The sequence below is a fragment of the Salvelinus sp. IW2-2015 genome, unplaced genomic scaffold (genome assembly GCF_002910315.2).
Source record: "Salvelinus sp. IW2-2015 unplaced genomic scaffold, ASM291031v2 Un_scaffold1312, whole genome shotgun sequence".
Classification (NCBI taxonomy): domain Eukaryota; kingdom Metazoa; phylum Chordata; class Actinopteri; order Salmoniformes; family Salmonidae; genus Salvelinus; species Salvelinus sp. IW2-2015.
The window spans coordinates 157518-171485 of NW_019942835.1; the positions used below are offsets into that span (position 1 = coordinate 157518).

The 13968-nt window shown below is 42.9% G+C and overlaps 1 protein-coding gene across 1 annotated transcript in view; it reads right to left on the minus strand.

Annotated features, from left to right (window-relative positions):
* Nucleotides 1-4685: 4685 nt before the first annotated feature.
* Nucleotides 4686-13968, minus strand: part of bsnb (bassoon (presynaptic cytomatrix protein) b) — a 124715-nt gene continuing 115432 nt past the window's right edge. The window contains exons 10-13 of the mRNA XM_070438955.1: nt 10881-10936; nt 10622-10758; nt 9613-9836; nt 4686-6956 (exon numbers count right to left, since the gene is read on the minus strand). Coding sequence (XP_070295056.1) covers nt 10896-10936 — 41 coding nt within the window. The 3' untranslated portion in view covers nt 4686-6956; nt 9613-9836; nt 10622-10758; nt 10881-10895. The remainder of the gene's footprint in view (nt 6957-9612; nt 9837-10621; nt 10759-10880; nt 10937-13968) is intronic.

The following is a 13968-nucleotide window of genomic DNA, read 5'->3' on the forward strand; positions in this document are numbered from 1 at the left end:
AACAGAGGGATGCTATGTTAGCTAGCTGGCTATGACTTTCCAACACAACACTGGAACTCTTCCAAGGTAAGCTTTTGGTTTTACTAATTTATTGCCAGCGGGGCTCGCCGGTGTAACTGCTTACTGACTGTACACTGTAACGCATGATTGTAGCGGGTTTACAAACACGTTAACTAAACTCAACCCATTCCGTACAAATGTGRGTAACCGCGACATTCAAACGAGGCTGCAATGAAAACTAATGGGACTGTGTTGGCATCAAAATCTGGGGTGTGAACTACGTTTCGATTCAGCGTTGATTGACATGGTAATGGACTAAGAGTATTTGAGAAAAGATGAAAAAACTGACCCCTCCGACGCTGTACGTTACATCGTGACCTATCACTACGTAACGTACAGCGCGCATTTGCAACTCATTTTGTGCCGTACAGCCTCTTTCCACCAGGGGTAGCCCTTCTCTCGCAGATTAAAATCATAACCATATACACTTGTAAGAAAACTTAATTGTTCATGATTTTTGTCTAAATTAATATAATTATTGCTAATATTAAACTAATATTTCATGACTAGGGTGCCAATCGCATTTTTCTTTGCGCGTCATTACTGCGAGCCATCATGACACTCAAAAGCCAGAACAGCTGCAGTTCACTTGTGAGGCTAACGTTAGCGCAGCCCTAAACCCCTCTTCAAATTCAACACAAACCTTCAAACAGGTATGTGATGAGACATTACATAAACTCTTTCTTTATTTACATTTTGAAGTTGATTAGTTGGACAAATCGGGTGAAAAAAACCAACTGTTTTCTTCACACAACATATTTCCCCCTTTCAAGATCACTTCGTAGCCTTCGCTCCCCACCCAACATTTTTAAAAAGACCCGACGGAGCTCATTGCCTTGTTGAATTATGCAGAGATGGGCATCGTGAAGGTTCTTGTCATTAATTTTGTTGGAAAGGGGAGAAATTGTGCTTTACATTGGTATTGATATTATAGTTGATCTGGAAGTACTATGTTTTTTGGGAGCAAAAATAAGGTCAATTGTACGGACCAAGGRGATGTACAAAAGTGAGTGAGTRTAAATTAGTTCCATTAMCTATGCTGACTGTGACGTTACTTTAGCTATGGTGACAAAGATGTAGGTWGTGTGCAGCAGCTTGGCTTGGAAAGTTTATTTTGCCTGGTCACATACAGTTGATGTGTTGTGCACTGAAGTCCACAAGCGAAGGGAAGAGGTGAGAGGAGGCGAGAACATGGATGCGAGAATGAATACAACGTGGCTGTGTGTTTACGCATGATCAGGGGTGTATTCATRCCSCCGATTCTGTTGAAAAAKGTTTCTTAAACYGAAGCTAACGGGGATAAACATYCTGGAATTTGTCCAATAGAAACTCTCATTTGCAACTGTTGGACTAATGATTACATCCTATATCAGCTAGATGCAGCAAGAGTGTGCAAGTATTGAATGTCACTGTCTGTCAWCTCAAATTTGTCTCTAGACCTGTGTGCACCTTCGTTATAAACTTTAATTCAAAGGCTAGGTTGTAGCAACCTCATGATYGGTATAGGGAACATTTGTGTCACGCCTGCTCCGGKTCTTCCCCCCCTGGTGCTCAAGGGCGCCAGGCTGCCCTGCATTACGCACTCCTGCCAACATCATTTACACACACCTGCATTCCCTCGTCACGCGCATCAGCGATATTGGACTCACCTGGACTCACTAAATCTCCTGTTTATTACCTSCCCTATATTTGTCAGTTCCCAAGCTCTGTTCCTCGCTGCAGCATTGTTTGTCGTCTGTCTTTGTGTTTCCCAGTTCTGACACTGTTCCTGTCCTGTTGCATGTCCGTTCCTAATTAAATGTCAACTCCCCGTACCTGCTTCTATTCTCCAGCGTCATTCCTTACAGAATGCAGCAGCCAACACAGGAAGTATCGGGGAGTACTGTCGTTCCAGTTGGTGGTGACGCCGATGGAACCGGGGGTGCCTAGCCAGCTCATCTGGCTTCCACGCCCTAGCTGGCTCGAGAGGTTTCCTTGCCCCGGTTGGCTCGGAAGGCGCCATCCTACGTCAGGCCTCAGCCAGATCGTCAGGTCTTGTTTGCCAGCGCAGCCCAGGAGTTTTCTTGTTTTGTTGGTGACGTCGGCTTGGATTCCGCCACCGATGAACCGGGGGTGCCTAAGCCAGCTTGTCGGGCTTCCACGTCCTAGCTGGCTCGAGAGGTTTCCTTGCCTCGGTTGGCTCGGCAGGTTCCCATCCCACGTAATACTCCGCCGGATCTTCGGGCTTCCACGCCGCAGCAGGATCATCAGGCTCCTATGCCTCATCCGGCTCACCAGGTTCCCACGCCCCTGCCGGTTCGTGGGGAGTTTACCCCAGCCGGCTTGCCCAGCGCCCATGTGTCGGCCGGCTTGCCCAGGTGGGACGCCGGGTGGCTCCCCTGGGGGGGGGTACTGTGACGCCTGCTCCAGCTCTTCCCCCCTGGCGCTCGAGGCGCCAGGCTGCCCTGCATTACGCTCTGCTGCCACTATCATTTACGCACACCTGCCTTCCCTCGTCACGCGCATCCCGATATTGGACTCACCTGGACTCACTAAATCTCCTGTTTATTACCTCCCCTATATTTGTCAGTCCCCAGCTCTGTTCCCCGCTGCAGCATTGTTTGTCGTCTGTCTTTGTGTTTCCGCAGTTCTGACGCTGTTCCTGTCCTGTTGCATGTCCGTTCCTAATTAAATGTCAACTCCCCGTACCTGCTTCTATTCTCCAGCGTCATTCCTTACAATTTGAGTATCATGTAGTAGCCTAAACCTATCGATGTTACATTGAGCTGGGTGAATGGAATATGAATGACAGTCATCCAACATGCTGTAATAGAAATAAGGCCATGCTCATGAAATGACACTGACCGCCACTGGCATCAGGAATTGTCTACCACCCAAATGACATCCAGCCAACTTGACACAACTGTTGGAAGCATTGGAGTTAACATGGGCCAGCATCTGTGGAACGCTTTCGACACCTCGTAAAGTCCATGCCCTGACAAATTAACACTGTTCTGATAGTTATTATTCAATGCTCCAAGGGGCTCGGCAGAGCTTTGTATTTTTCTGTCATTTCTAGGGAGACAGGCAACAATTCTTTCCTTGAATACACTGTGGTGAACAGTGGTTGCTGTTGGCAACCATTTCAGTCKGTCAGTCATTCAGCCAGTCAGTCAGTGAGAGAACAAAGAAATATAGTAAAGTGGATGAAAAACAAATAACTACAAGAGACATTTTTCATTTTCTCTTTATTCTTTTTCCTGATTGGAAACAAATTGCAGGGTCATTATTTTCATTAATCACATTACATGACATGATGCACCAAAATGTTACTCTATCTGTTTACAGGAATACACTGAATAGAACACAAGATTTCACAATGGATACACGACTGATGTTTCGCCCATTGCACTTACAACAGTGAATGACTTGAGTTAAGACTTTTTCTGGATTTTTTGTTGCATTTCTCTCTTTTTTTATTTTTATGAACGGATCATGTCCCATCACCTTTGAAACCTCCCGATAGAATGACAATAGAACGCCTGGATAAACTTTTGCCATGGAGGTATTTCTCCTTGTTTTACAAACACAATATGTATAGAAACTCTACAGAGACCAGATATGTTTTCTGAATACAAGTTGTTCCACTTTTGCCAACAGTCACATACACTGCTCATTTCATCATTATAATCATAATATTTAATCATAATAAATATTATATTATACACAAAAGCACAAAAGTTGGCAGCAAGTACAGCGTGGGGATGCACAAGACGGCCTTACTATGAACTCAAACGCTGTACAGAAGAATCCATCTGTATTTACAGTGACAATGTCTGTCTGTCTGTCCTTGTGTCTTGCTGGACGGCTACAGTCAGGGATGGCTGTTCTGTCACATGCACCTCTTCTCTTATCGACCACAACGTCTCCATGAAGATGGTGAGCATGCATCTATCTATACCTAACCACCACTAAGGACCCTCTGTGATTAATTCTACCCACACTCATTCATATTAATGACATGAGGTACTTGATTTGTTTTACCTCGCCTTGAAATTGTCAACACATTTCCTATTGGTGTGTCATATTTCTGTGTCTTTACAGACAGTATAGCAACAAACTGTTACCAGTCAGGCTTGTGCTTTCATTATAAGTGCCCTGATTTGGTAAACGACTGCCTTGGGGTCAGCAGCATGTCGAGTCTCTCGGACTTGGCTGACAGTACTGTAGGTTCCCTTTAGGTTCCCTCTAGGTTCCCTGGAGGTTCCCTCTAGGTTGGCCTTGGATATGGAAGGTTCAGCGGTTCACTGATTGAGTTCTACACATGCTTCTGTTCATTTAAGGTCGTATCTTACCTTCAATTTAAGTCACATTTTCACTTAGTCTCCCAGTGAAATGAATGCACGACTAAGTGGAGGTTAGGATTTCCCCCATTGTTCCTCCAACTACTAATAATACCTTGATTTGTTGTTCTTTAAATGTACCTTTTAGTGGCTTCAAAGCACTTTAATGTTGTTTCCCACGTCATATATTACCACATGAAGCCATCCCGATATGCAGTGAGGCATACGAAACAGTTCTATTTGTTGGACGGTCTGATCGACCAATCAGATACCAGAAACAACCCCCTCCCACCCACCCACCCTTCAGATTATACACCGACCGTAATACGCACAATTACATTTTAAATGGAGAATTCCTTGACCAACTGCATCACAGGTTTGTATAGCAGCACGGATTGGACAGTCACTGTAAGCCGAACACGCCACGGCACAGTGGAAACCTGCTCAAGCCACACACACGCCAAGACTTAATGAGGTCATACAAACAGCCGGACGAAGCCAAGCAAACCCATGCTTCTAGCAACAAGATGTTGGACATTCATGACTGACAGTCTATACAGTTAACCCTTTGGCAACAAGTCCCCCGTATGGGGGGTGATGGGGTACTATTAAACATGCCACAAAAATAAAAACAAGTCTAGATTCAATAGTTCAATATTAAGATCCATACATACAAGTACAAACATGTTCATAACCGTTTTCTGACGTCTTTCAGTTCACAATGATGTTGGGAGTCGTGTGAGTAACATTGGTCATCATGATATTAAACTTTTTTGGAGTCTTTTCCAGTTTCAAAATGAATCATTGCATAGAACATTTGAAATGATGATTGCTTCCAACCAATCCTGTGTGTGTGTGTGTGTGTGTGTGTGTGCGTTAGCGTAAATGTCGAGATTTAGGTGTGTATGTGTGGTTATGCAACTCTCTCAGACACATTTACTGATGTTTATCAACATGTTTCAGATATTCCCAAGCACGAATTTAAGCAACATTAACACCATTGTGCTGTATAACGTTTTCTGCATGCTATTGCTTTTAAAATCAACCAGCAAATTATTCAAACACAAGATAATAAATAAGAAAACCATAGACCATTCAAATATAAATAGATTTACCAAAGAAAAACATGAAGAAAAAAAAACAGTCACAAATATAAATTCATAAATACACAAATTAATCATTTACATTATCAGTGTTCTAGCTAGATGTATATACATACAGTAGTATACATTTGTGCAAAAAAAATAAATTAAGAAAGGTATGATATGGACGTTTCAAAACATATGAGGTATACAAGTAAAAAATATGTACCGAATAAGGCTCTTCTTTTCCCAAAAAATACCAGGCAAAAATGATAAGAAACTAAACAAGATGAAAATAAATCAACAAATAGCTCATAAAAAGAAACGAAACAACAACAAAGTCCCAAAGTGCTCTGGGATTGACAACTGATGGCTTTGCGATGGCAAAAAAACAAAAAACAGCCGTGGCCACGCTTACTTGCGCTCCGTTTGGTTCTCTCTTCTGTGTAGATCTCACACTCTCATTGGTGGGGCACACTGGTAGTGTCCTCCTCCTCTCACGATCCTACTCGTCTAGTAATGTCTAGTGGCCCCTCTTCTGGACATGGTGGTGGAAAAAGTATCGAAGAAGATATGAGTTTCTATTCGATTATTATTATTATTGTGCGTGCATTCCCATGTCCACGTGTACATGTTGCATTCTGTAGACATCATATCATCACAACAGGTGGACGAGAAATAAAAACACATTCAAAGAAAGGGTCATCGTTCCCTATACTGGAATGTAGAGATCATAGAAACCAAGCATTCAAGGGTTTAATAACAGGGGCATTGTTTGTTTGTTTTGTCRGTCGCCGTAGTAACGTCTTGCCTCCTCCGGTGTAGTAGTTAGAGWGTCATAGTTAGCGAAGAAGTCTCTTTGGTACTAGTAAAACCTATGAGCTGTGCACCTCGATCTACCTCCTCCATTGCGTTATAATGGTGATGCTGTAAAAAGGCCCTTTGTGCACAAAAGCGTGGAGTCATGAATGATTCTGGTCAGATGTGGACTCCTCAGACAGACCCTGCATCCCAAATGGTCCCCTATTTCCTATATATTTCCTATATAATACACGACTTTTGACCAGAGCCCAATGGACCCTGGTCGAAAGTAGTGCACTAAATAGGGAATAGGGTGTCATTTGGGACTTGGCCCGAGTAGATGTGGATTCCTCAGACAGAGTGACTTCCCCTCAATGCCCTGTAGAGGGCACTATGAAGCTTCCCTCAACTACAAACGCTCCCATCTGGCCTGGTTTTCCAACAGGAGAACCTCAGCGAGTGATACAAGACATTCAGATGAAAAAACAGCATCCTCCGTTGCTGTCCCCCTGAGCTGAGAGATGCCGAAGCCAAGCCTAAGGTGTGTGACAGCTCCCTGTCCTGTACCTGGATCAGGAGTTATATCTCTCAGGAAGCAGACAACCGACAGGGAGGTGAGGATTCTATCTGTCTTATTCACTCTCTTACGGGAGCTGTGAGGCAGGCTCTCCCTGGCATTCTGTTGGTGTATCTGAAAACACAAGGACAAAGATCAGTGTCACTCATCTGGGGATCATTTATACTGAGAACTAAAGGTTCCAAAATTCCGGTAACTTTCCCAAAACTCCCAGATTGTCCATCTTCCCGGTTGGAAGAATCCCAGATTTTCAGTTTATTTCCTCGTGATTCCAGGAACCTTACAAATGGGATTTCTGGAAAACCAGGGATTTCTGGGAAACGTACCAAAATGTTGCAACGCTACGAGAACAATATGCACTGAATCTATACGGTATGTGTTGCATTAGGATCCAATATGTCACAGGCATTTGAATCATATGACAAACACAGGCAAAACACAGGGCATACCATTTACAGTACACAGAGATGTGTTCATTACTGCCCCATAGAGTTCCTGCGACATTATTTTGTTGACATTTTATTTGATCTCTGAGAAATGAAGCTAACTAATTGATTAGTCACTTTATATGTACGTACTGTATTCTAGACATACTGTAGCTCATCCTATGTAACTACTGCTGGACATCCGGTACCTTTTCCTACTTATACATTGTCCAGACTGCCTATACACGACCACATATTTATATTCAAGGGACTCTGACAATTGCTCATTCTGATATTTCCTTCATTCTGTTTTTTGTTTTGTGTGTGTGTGTTGGGGGGGGGGGGGTATTTGTGTATCAGTATTGCACTGTTAGACACTGCATTGCTGGAGCTAGATACGTAAGCATTTTGCAACACCTGCTTTAACATCTGCTGATCTGTGCATGCGACAAATAAACTGTGATTTGATTTGAACGATTTCAGGACTTGATTTCGCCTCAAGGGGGCAGCGGAGAGCTGTAGGGACTGTTATACTGTACCGCGGGAGGGGTAACTATGTGTGTGCGCACACGCCTGCCCTACAGGCAGACAAAAGGGCACACATATACACACAATTCCATTCTCATTCCTCACACATGGTTCAGCTCAGTGTCCTTAAAAGCGAGAAAGAGATGTAAACATACAGTATGTTTCCCATGCCAATTAAGCCCTTTGAATTGAAAATGTCAATTGAATTGAGAGAGAGAAAACAGACAAAAGGAGAGGGAAAGAGAGAGAGAGAGAGAGAACAAGAGAAAGAAACGGGGACAGAGAGAGAGAACGAGAGAAAGAAACAGGGACAGAGAGAGAGAACGAGAGAAAGAAACGMGGACAGAGAGAGAGAACGAGAGAACCACGGTCTTTATTCACAGTATTCCCTTAAATCCCTGAGCCAGAGCTCATGCAGCATGGAGGGTCATCCAGTGGCTAACATTCTAGTGCCAGACTCTATTTACCATGGGAACCAATCCCACACCCTAATACCAGGGAATTATTGTAAAACTCTCTATAACAACACTTTTTGATGTTGAACAGTCTTTTTTTTTTTTTTTTAAAGCTCCGAGCTCTAAAATAAGGCAATAAATACAAGCTCTACAATATGACTGATTAGAAAGTTTCATCCTAATGTACTGAGTGTTGCTCGTGACCTTTCCCCTCATAGATTAGTTACGCTATACTTCTAACGCGGCTGTACAGTAGTAGGCCACACCCACCACGAGTTGACACCTCACTAAAAGAGACCACACCCCCTATCTAAGACCTCACAACTGGCCAAAGACAGTCACGCTGAGTGCTTCCAGTTTCACTACTCCCCCCTACGTGTCACTGGGCTAATTRGTTTGGCATGGCCCGGTGCCCCGGGTGGGTGGTCATTTCACTTAAGGACCAATGTAATGGCCTAAAATGTGCAAACTCCGCCCACCCGGGKCACCAGGCCCTTGCAAAACAAACTCGCCCACTATGTCCCAAGCCCCTCCCTCCCCGGGCGGCCCACTATGTCCCACGCCCCTCCCTCCCCTGGCGGTTGCAGCCAATCAGAGCCCTGCTGGGATTGTCAGTAATCCCCGGGGCTGAGAAGGCTTGCCTGCTGCTCAAAGAYGCACTGAGCTGGGTTTATCTCTAGATCCCTGCACTGGATCACAGGATCCCTCACCCCCTGCCCCACACACAGAGAGGCACCTGGCGTCACGGCCTATGATATCACGGTCAACCCAACCCAGATGCCATAATAACTAGTTCTAGTAGAGATAGCAGTGGCCAGAAAGAGAAAGCAGGGACCCTATTAGTCTTCATGTGTTTTGAACAGGGGCCCAATAGAAATGCATTGAAATGTATTTTGTTTGCAAAACAATTCTATTGTGCTACTCTCCGTGTAAGTCCGTTCTACCATGTAATGAGGGATTGTTTATAGGTTAGTAAATCATCATTCTGTGGGCTTCACAGTTTGTGTGTGCGTGCGTGTGTGTGTGCGTGCGTGCGTGCGTGTGCATGTCTGTGTGTCCGTGCGTGTGTGTGCATGGAAGGACAGTAAAGCCATAGTTAGTCTGCTCATCCATTGGCTAATTATAGTGCTCTGTGTGGACAAGTGAACGGGTAAACCTCCTGGACCTATCCTGGGCTCTAACCTCTGACCTCTCCAGCAGAGTGAGAACATGGACACAGTCATTCTGTTTACCTGACTTGACACAGCAGAGAACCAATTAACTGAAAATGCACAATAAACTGAGCACACAGAGACACATACACACACGCACACACAGAGAGACACACATACGCTGGATTAATGTACATCTGATTTCACTTACAGCCAGCAGAGGCAGCAGCAGAAGTCTCTCTTGAATAGTTTGCTCATGCTTGGGACGCCCGCTCTGACTTGATATCCATCCACTTCGTCCTCTCCTCAATCCTCTGCTCATGTCTGGAAATCCCAGCCAGTGCTGACAAAGCATCCACCCATTCTAATTCTGATCATGTTGTGTGCTCATGTCTGGGGAGTTCAGTGCTGACCAGGCATCCTTTGATTCCAGCRCTGATTGGTGGTAACGTGGGTTGAGTGAAAATAACAAGTGGGAGAAAGAGAGCGAGAGAAAGAAAGAAAAGGAGAGAAAAAAAAGAGAGAAGAACGCACCCAGCTGGTCAGACAGAATATACAATTACACTACTTAATGAGTCATCAGTTCACTCATGCTACTACATTATGCATTATGCAGACATGGATCTATGTTAATCTATGCAAATATCCAGCTGATACAACACTTTTATCCATCACAGTGTGGGACTGCTGCCACAGCTTGAAGATACTGCCTGCATCCCGAATGGCACCTTATTCCCTACCTAGTGCACTTTTGACCAGATATCTATGGGCCCTGAGCAGACGTGGTGCACTATATAGGGAACAGGGTGCCATTGGGGATGCAAATCTGTATCCCGTACTGCATTAAACCTAACCTTAAACATTGGTGATAGTATTACTACTTTGAGGGGTGAGTATTTAACTTCTAAAAAGATGAAAGCTATTTCAATATATTTCAATATTTAATAAACACTCATATACATGGAAATAAGCAGAGGACAAGGGGGATCATGCTGTCCTTCCATGCACACACACACACACAAACGGAGGGACACACAGACATACATGTACACACATACACACACACACACACAAACTGGGGCCCACAGAATGATGATTCACTATCCTATAAAAAAAATCCCTCATTACACCATTTTTCTCCGAAGTCAAGGCCCGCAGCCCCAATGTGTTAAGAAATGTATTCATCTCGCAAGGGAAGGGAGAGGTAATGAGATACTCACTGGTGCGCTCAGGTACCCTCCTCCTCCCTCCTCCTCCGTTTCCTTGTGATAGTGAAATGTATAAAATGCCGTAAACAGTTTCATAGGTTTTTCCAGTACCAAGCCTCCAATCCCTCTCCATCTCAACTCCTCATACCCTGCAAGACAAACACAAGCTGTCCCTCACCCCTGGGACTTCCACAACACACTAGCAAACTGCAAGTGTCAACTAAGTAAGCTTTACGTCTAAGAAAATCACAAAGAAATCCATCGCATTTACCCTCCTCTCTTCCGTTCACCAAAACGAAGTGAACTTCTTGCCGAGGCCAGAAATAGCTGTGTAAAAGAGATCGATGGGGAAGGGGTGGAATGAAAATAATGTTTAAGACAGTAAGATAGTACATTAGTACATTTCACAGAATATTCTGTAGTAGGTGTGTACAGTACATCTTATAAAGGATCAATGTTTGTATTATATTCAATCACTAAGAAAGAACATCACCGACTAAGGACACACACACACAGCGGTGTAAAGTACTTAAGCAAAAATACTTTATAGTACTACTTAAGTAGTTTTTGTTCACTATTTATATTTCTGACAACTTTTACTTTTACTTCAATACATTCCTATAGGAAATAATGTACTTATTACTCCATACATTTTCCCTGACACCGAAAAGTACTTGTTACATTTTGAATGCTTATCAGGACAGGAAAATGCTCCAATTCACACACTTATTAAAAMAACATTCCTGGTCATCCCTACTGCCTCTGATCTGGCGGACTCACTAAACACATGCTTCGTTTGTAAATGATGTCTGATTGTTGGAGTGTGCCCCCGGCTATACGTAAATAAATCAACAAGAAAATGGTGCCGTCTGATTTGCTTGATATAAGGAATTTGAAATAATTTAAACTTTTACTTTTGATKCTTGAGTATATTTTACCAATAACATTTACGTTTGATACTTAAGTACACTATCGGTCAACATCTTTTAAACACCTACTTATTCAAGGGTTTTTCTTTATTTTTACTATTTTCTACATTGTAGAATAATAGTGAAGACATCAACACTATGAAATAACACATATGGAATCATGTAGTAACCAAAAAAGTGTTAAACAAATCAAAATACAGCGGCAAGAAAAAGTATGTGAACCCTTTGGAATTACCTGCATTTCTGCATAAATTGGTCATCAAATTTGATCTGTTCTTCATTTAAGTSACAACAATAAACAAACATGGTGTGCTTAAACTAATAACACACAAATTATTGTATTTTTATTGTCTACATTGAATACATKATTTAAACATTCACAGTGTTGGTTGGAAAAAGTATGTGAACCCCCTAAGCCAATGACTTCTCCAAAAGCTAATTGGAGTCCGGAGTCAGCTAACCTGGAGTCCAATCAATGAGACACGATTGGAGATGTTGGTTAGAGCTGCCTTGCCCTATAAAYAAAACTCACAAAATGTTTGTTTGCTATTCACAAGAAGCATTGCCTGATGTGAACCATGCCTCGAACAAAAGAGATCTCAGATCTAAGAACTGTTGACTTGCATAAAGCTGGAAAAGGGTTCCAAAAGTATCTCTAAAAGCCTTGATGTTCACAAATTGTCCACTCCCTAGGAGTGGCCGTCCTGCAAAGATGACTGCAAGAGCACAGCGCAGAATGCTCAATGAGGMTAAGAGGAATCCTAGAGTGTCAGCTAAAGACTGACAGAAATCTCTGGAACATGCTAACTTCTCTGCTTTTTAAATGTATTTTACCTTTATTTAACTGGGCAAGTCAGTTAAGAACAAATTCTTATTTTCAATGACAGCCTAGGAACAGTGGGTTAACTGCCTTGTTCAGGGGCAGAACGACAGATTTGTACCTTGTCAGCTTGGGGATTTAAACTTGCAACCTTTCGGTTACTAGTCCAACTAGTTTCTAACCACTAGGCTACGCTGCCGCCCCCTGCTGATGAGTCTACGATATGTAAAACACTAAACAAGAATGGTGTTCATGGGAGGACACCACGGAAGAAGCCACTGCTGTCCAATAAAAACATTGCTGCACGTCTGAAGTTTGCAAAAGTGCACCTGGATGTTCCACAGCGCTACTGGCAAAATATTCTGTGGACAGATGAAACTACAGTTGAGTTGTTTGGAAGGAACACACAACACTATGTGTGGAGAAAACACGGCACAGCACACCAACATCAAAACCTCATCCCAACTGTAAAGTATGGTGGAGGGAGCATCATGGTTTGGGGCTGCTTTGCTGCCTCAGGGCCTGGACAGCTTGCTATCATCGACAGAAAAATGAATTCCCAAGTTAATCAAGACATTCTGCAGGAGAATGTTAGGCTATCTGTCCGCCAACTGAAGCGCAACAGAAGTTAGGTGATGCAACAGGACAACGACCCAAAACACAGAAGTAAATCAACAGCAGAATGGCATCAACAGTAGAAAATACACCTTCTTGAGCGTTCCAGTCAGAGTCCTGACCTCAACCCYATTGAGATGCTGTTGCATGACCTCAAGAGAGCAGTTCACACCAGACATCCCATGAATATTGCTGAACTGAAACAGTTTTGTAAAGAGGAATGGTCCAAAATTCCTCCTGACTGTTGTGCAGGTCTGACCCGCAACTACAGAAAACGTTTGGTTGAAGTTCTTGCTGCCAAAAGAGGGTCAATCAGTTATTAAATCCAAGAGTTCACATACTTTTRCCACCCTGCACTGTGAATGTTTACACGGTGTGTTCAATAAAGAAATGAAAACATATAATTGTTTGTGTGTTATTAGTTTAAGCAGACTGTGTTTGTCTATTGTTGTGGCCTAGGTGAATATCAGATCAAATGTTATGACCAAGTTATGTATGAAGAAATCCAGCTATTTCGAAGGGTTCACATACTTTTTCTTGCCACTGTATATTTTCTATTTGAGATTCTTCAAATAGCCACCCATTGCCATGACAGCTTTGCACATTCTTGGCATTCTCTCAACCAGCTTCACGAGGATGTCACCAGGAATGCATTTCAATTAACAGATGTGCCCTCTTAAAAGTTCATTTGTGGAATTTCTTTCCTTCTTAATGTGTTTGAGTCAATCAGTTGTGTTGTGACAAGGTATACAGAAGATAGCCCTATTTGGTAAAATAGGTAAAACCTAGTCCACATTATGGTAAGAACAGCTCAAATAAGCAAAGAGAAACGACAGTCCATCATTACTTTAAGACATGAAAGTTAGTCAATGCGGAAAATTTAATGAACTTTGAAAAACTATCAAGCGCTATGATGAAACTGGCTCTCATGAGGATAAGTTCATTAGAGTTACTAGCCTCAGAAATTGCAGCCCAAATAAATGCTTCACAGAGTT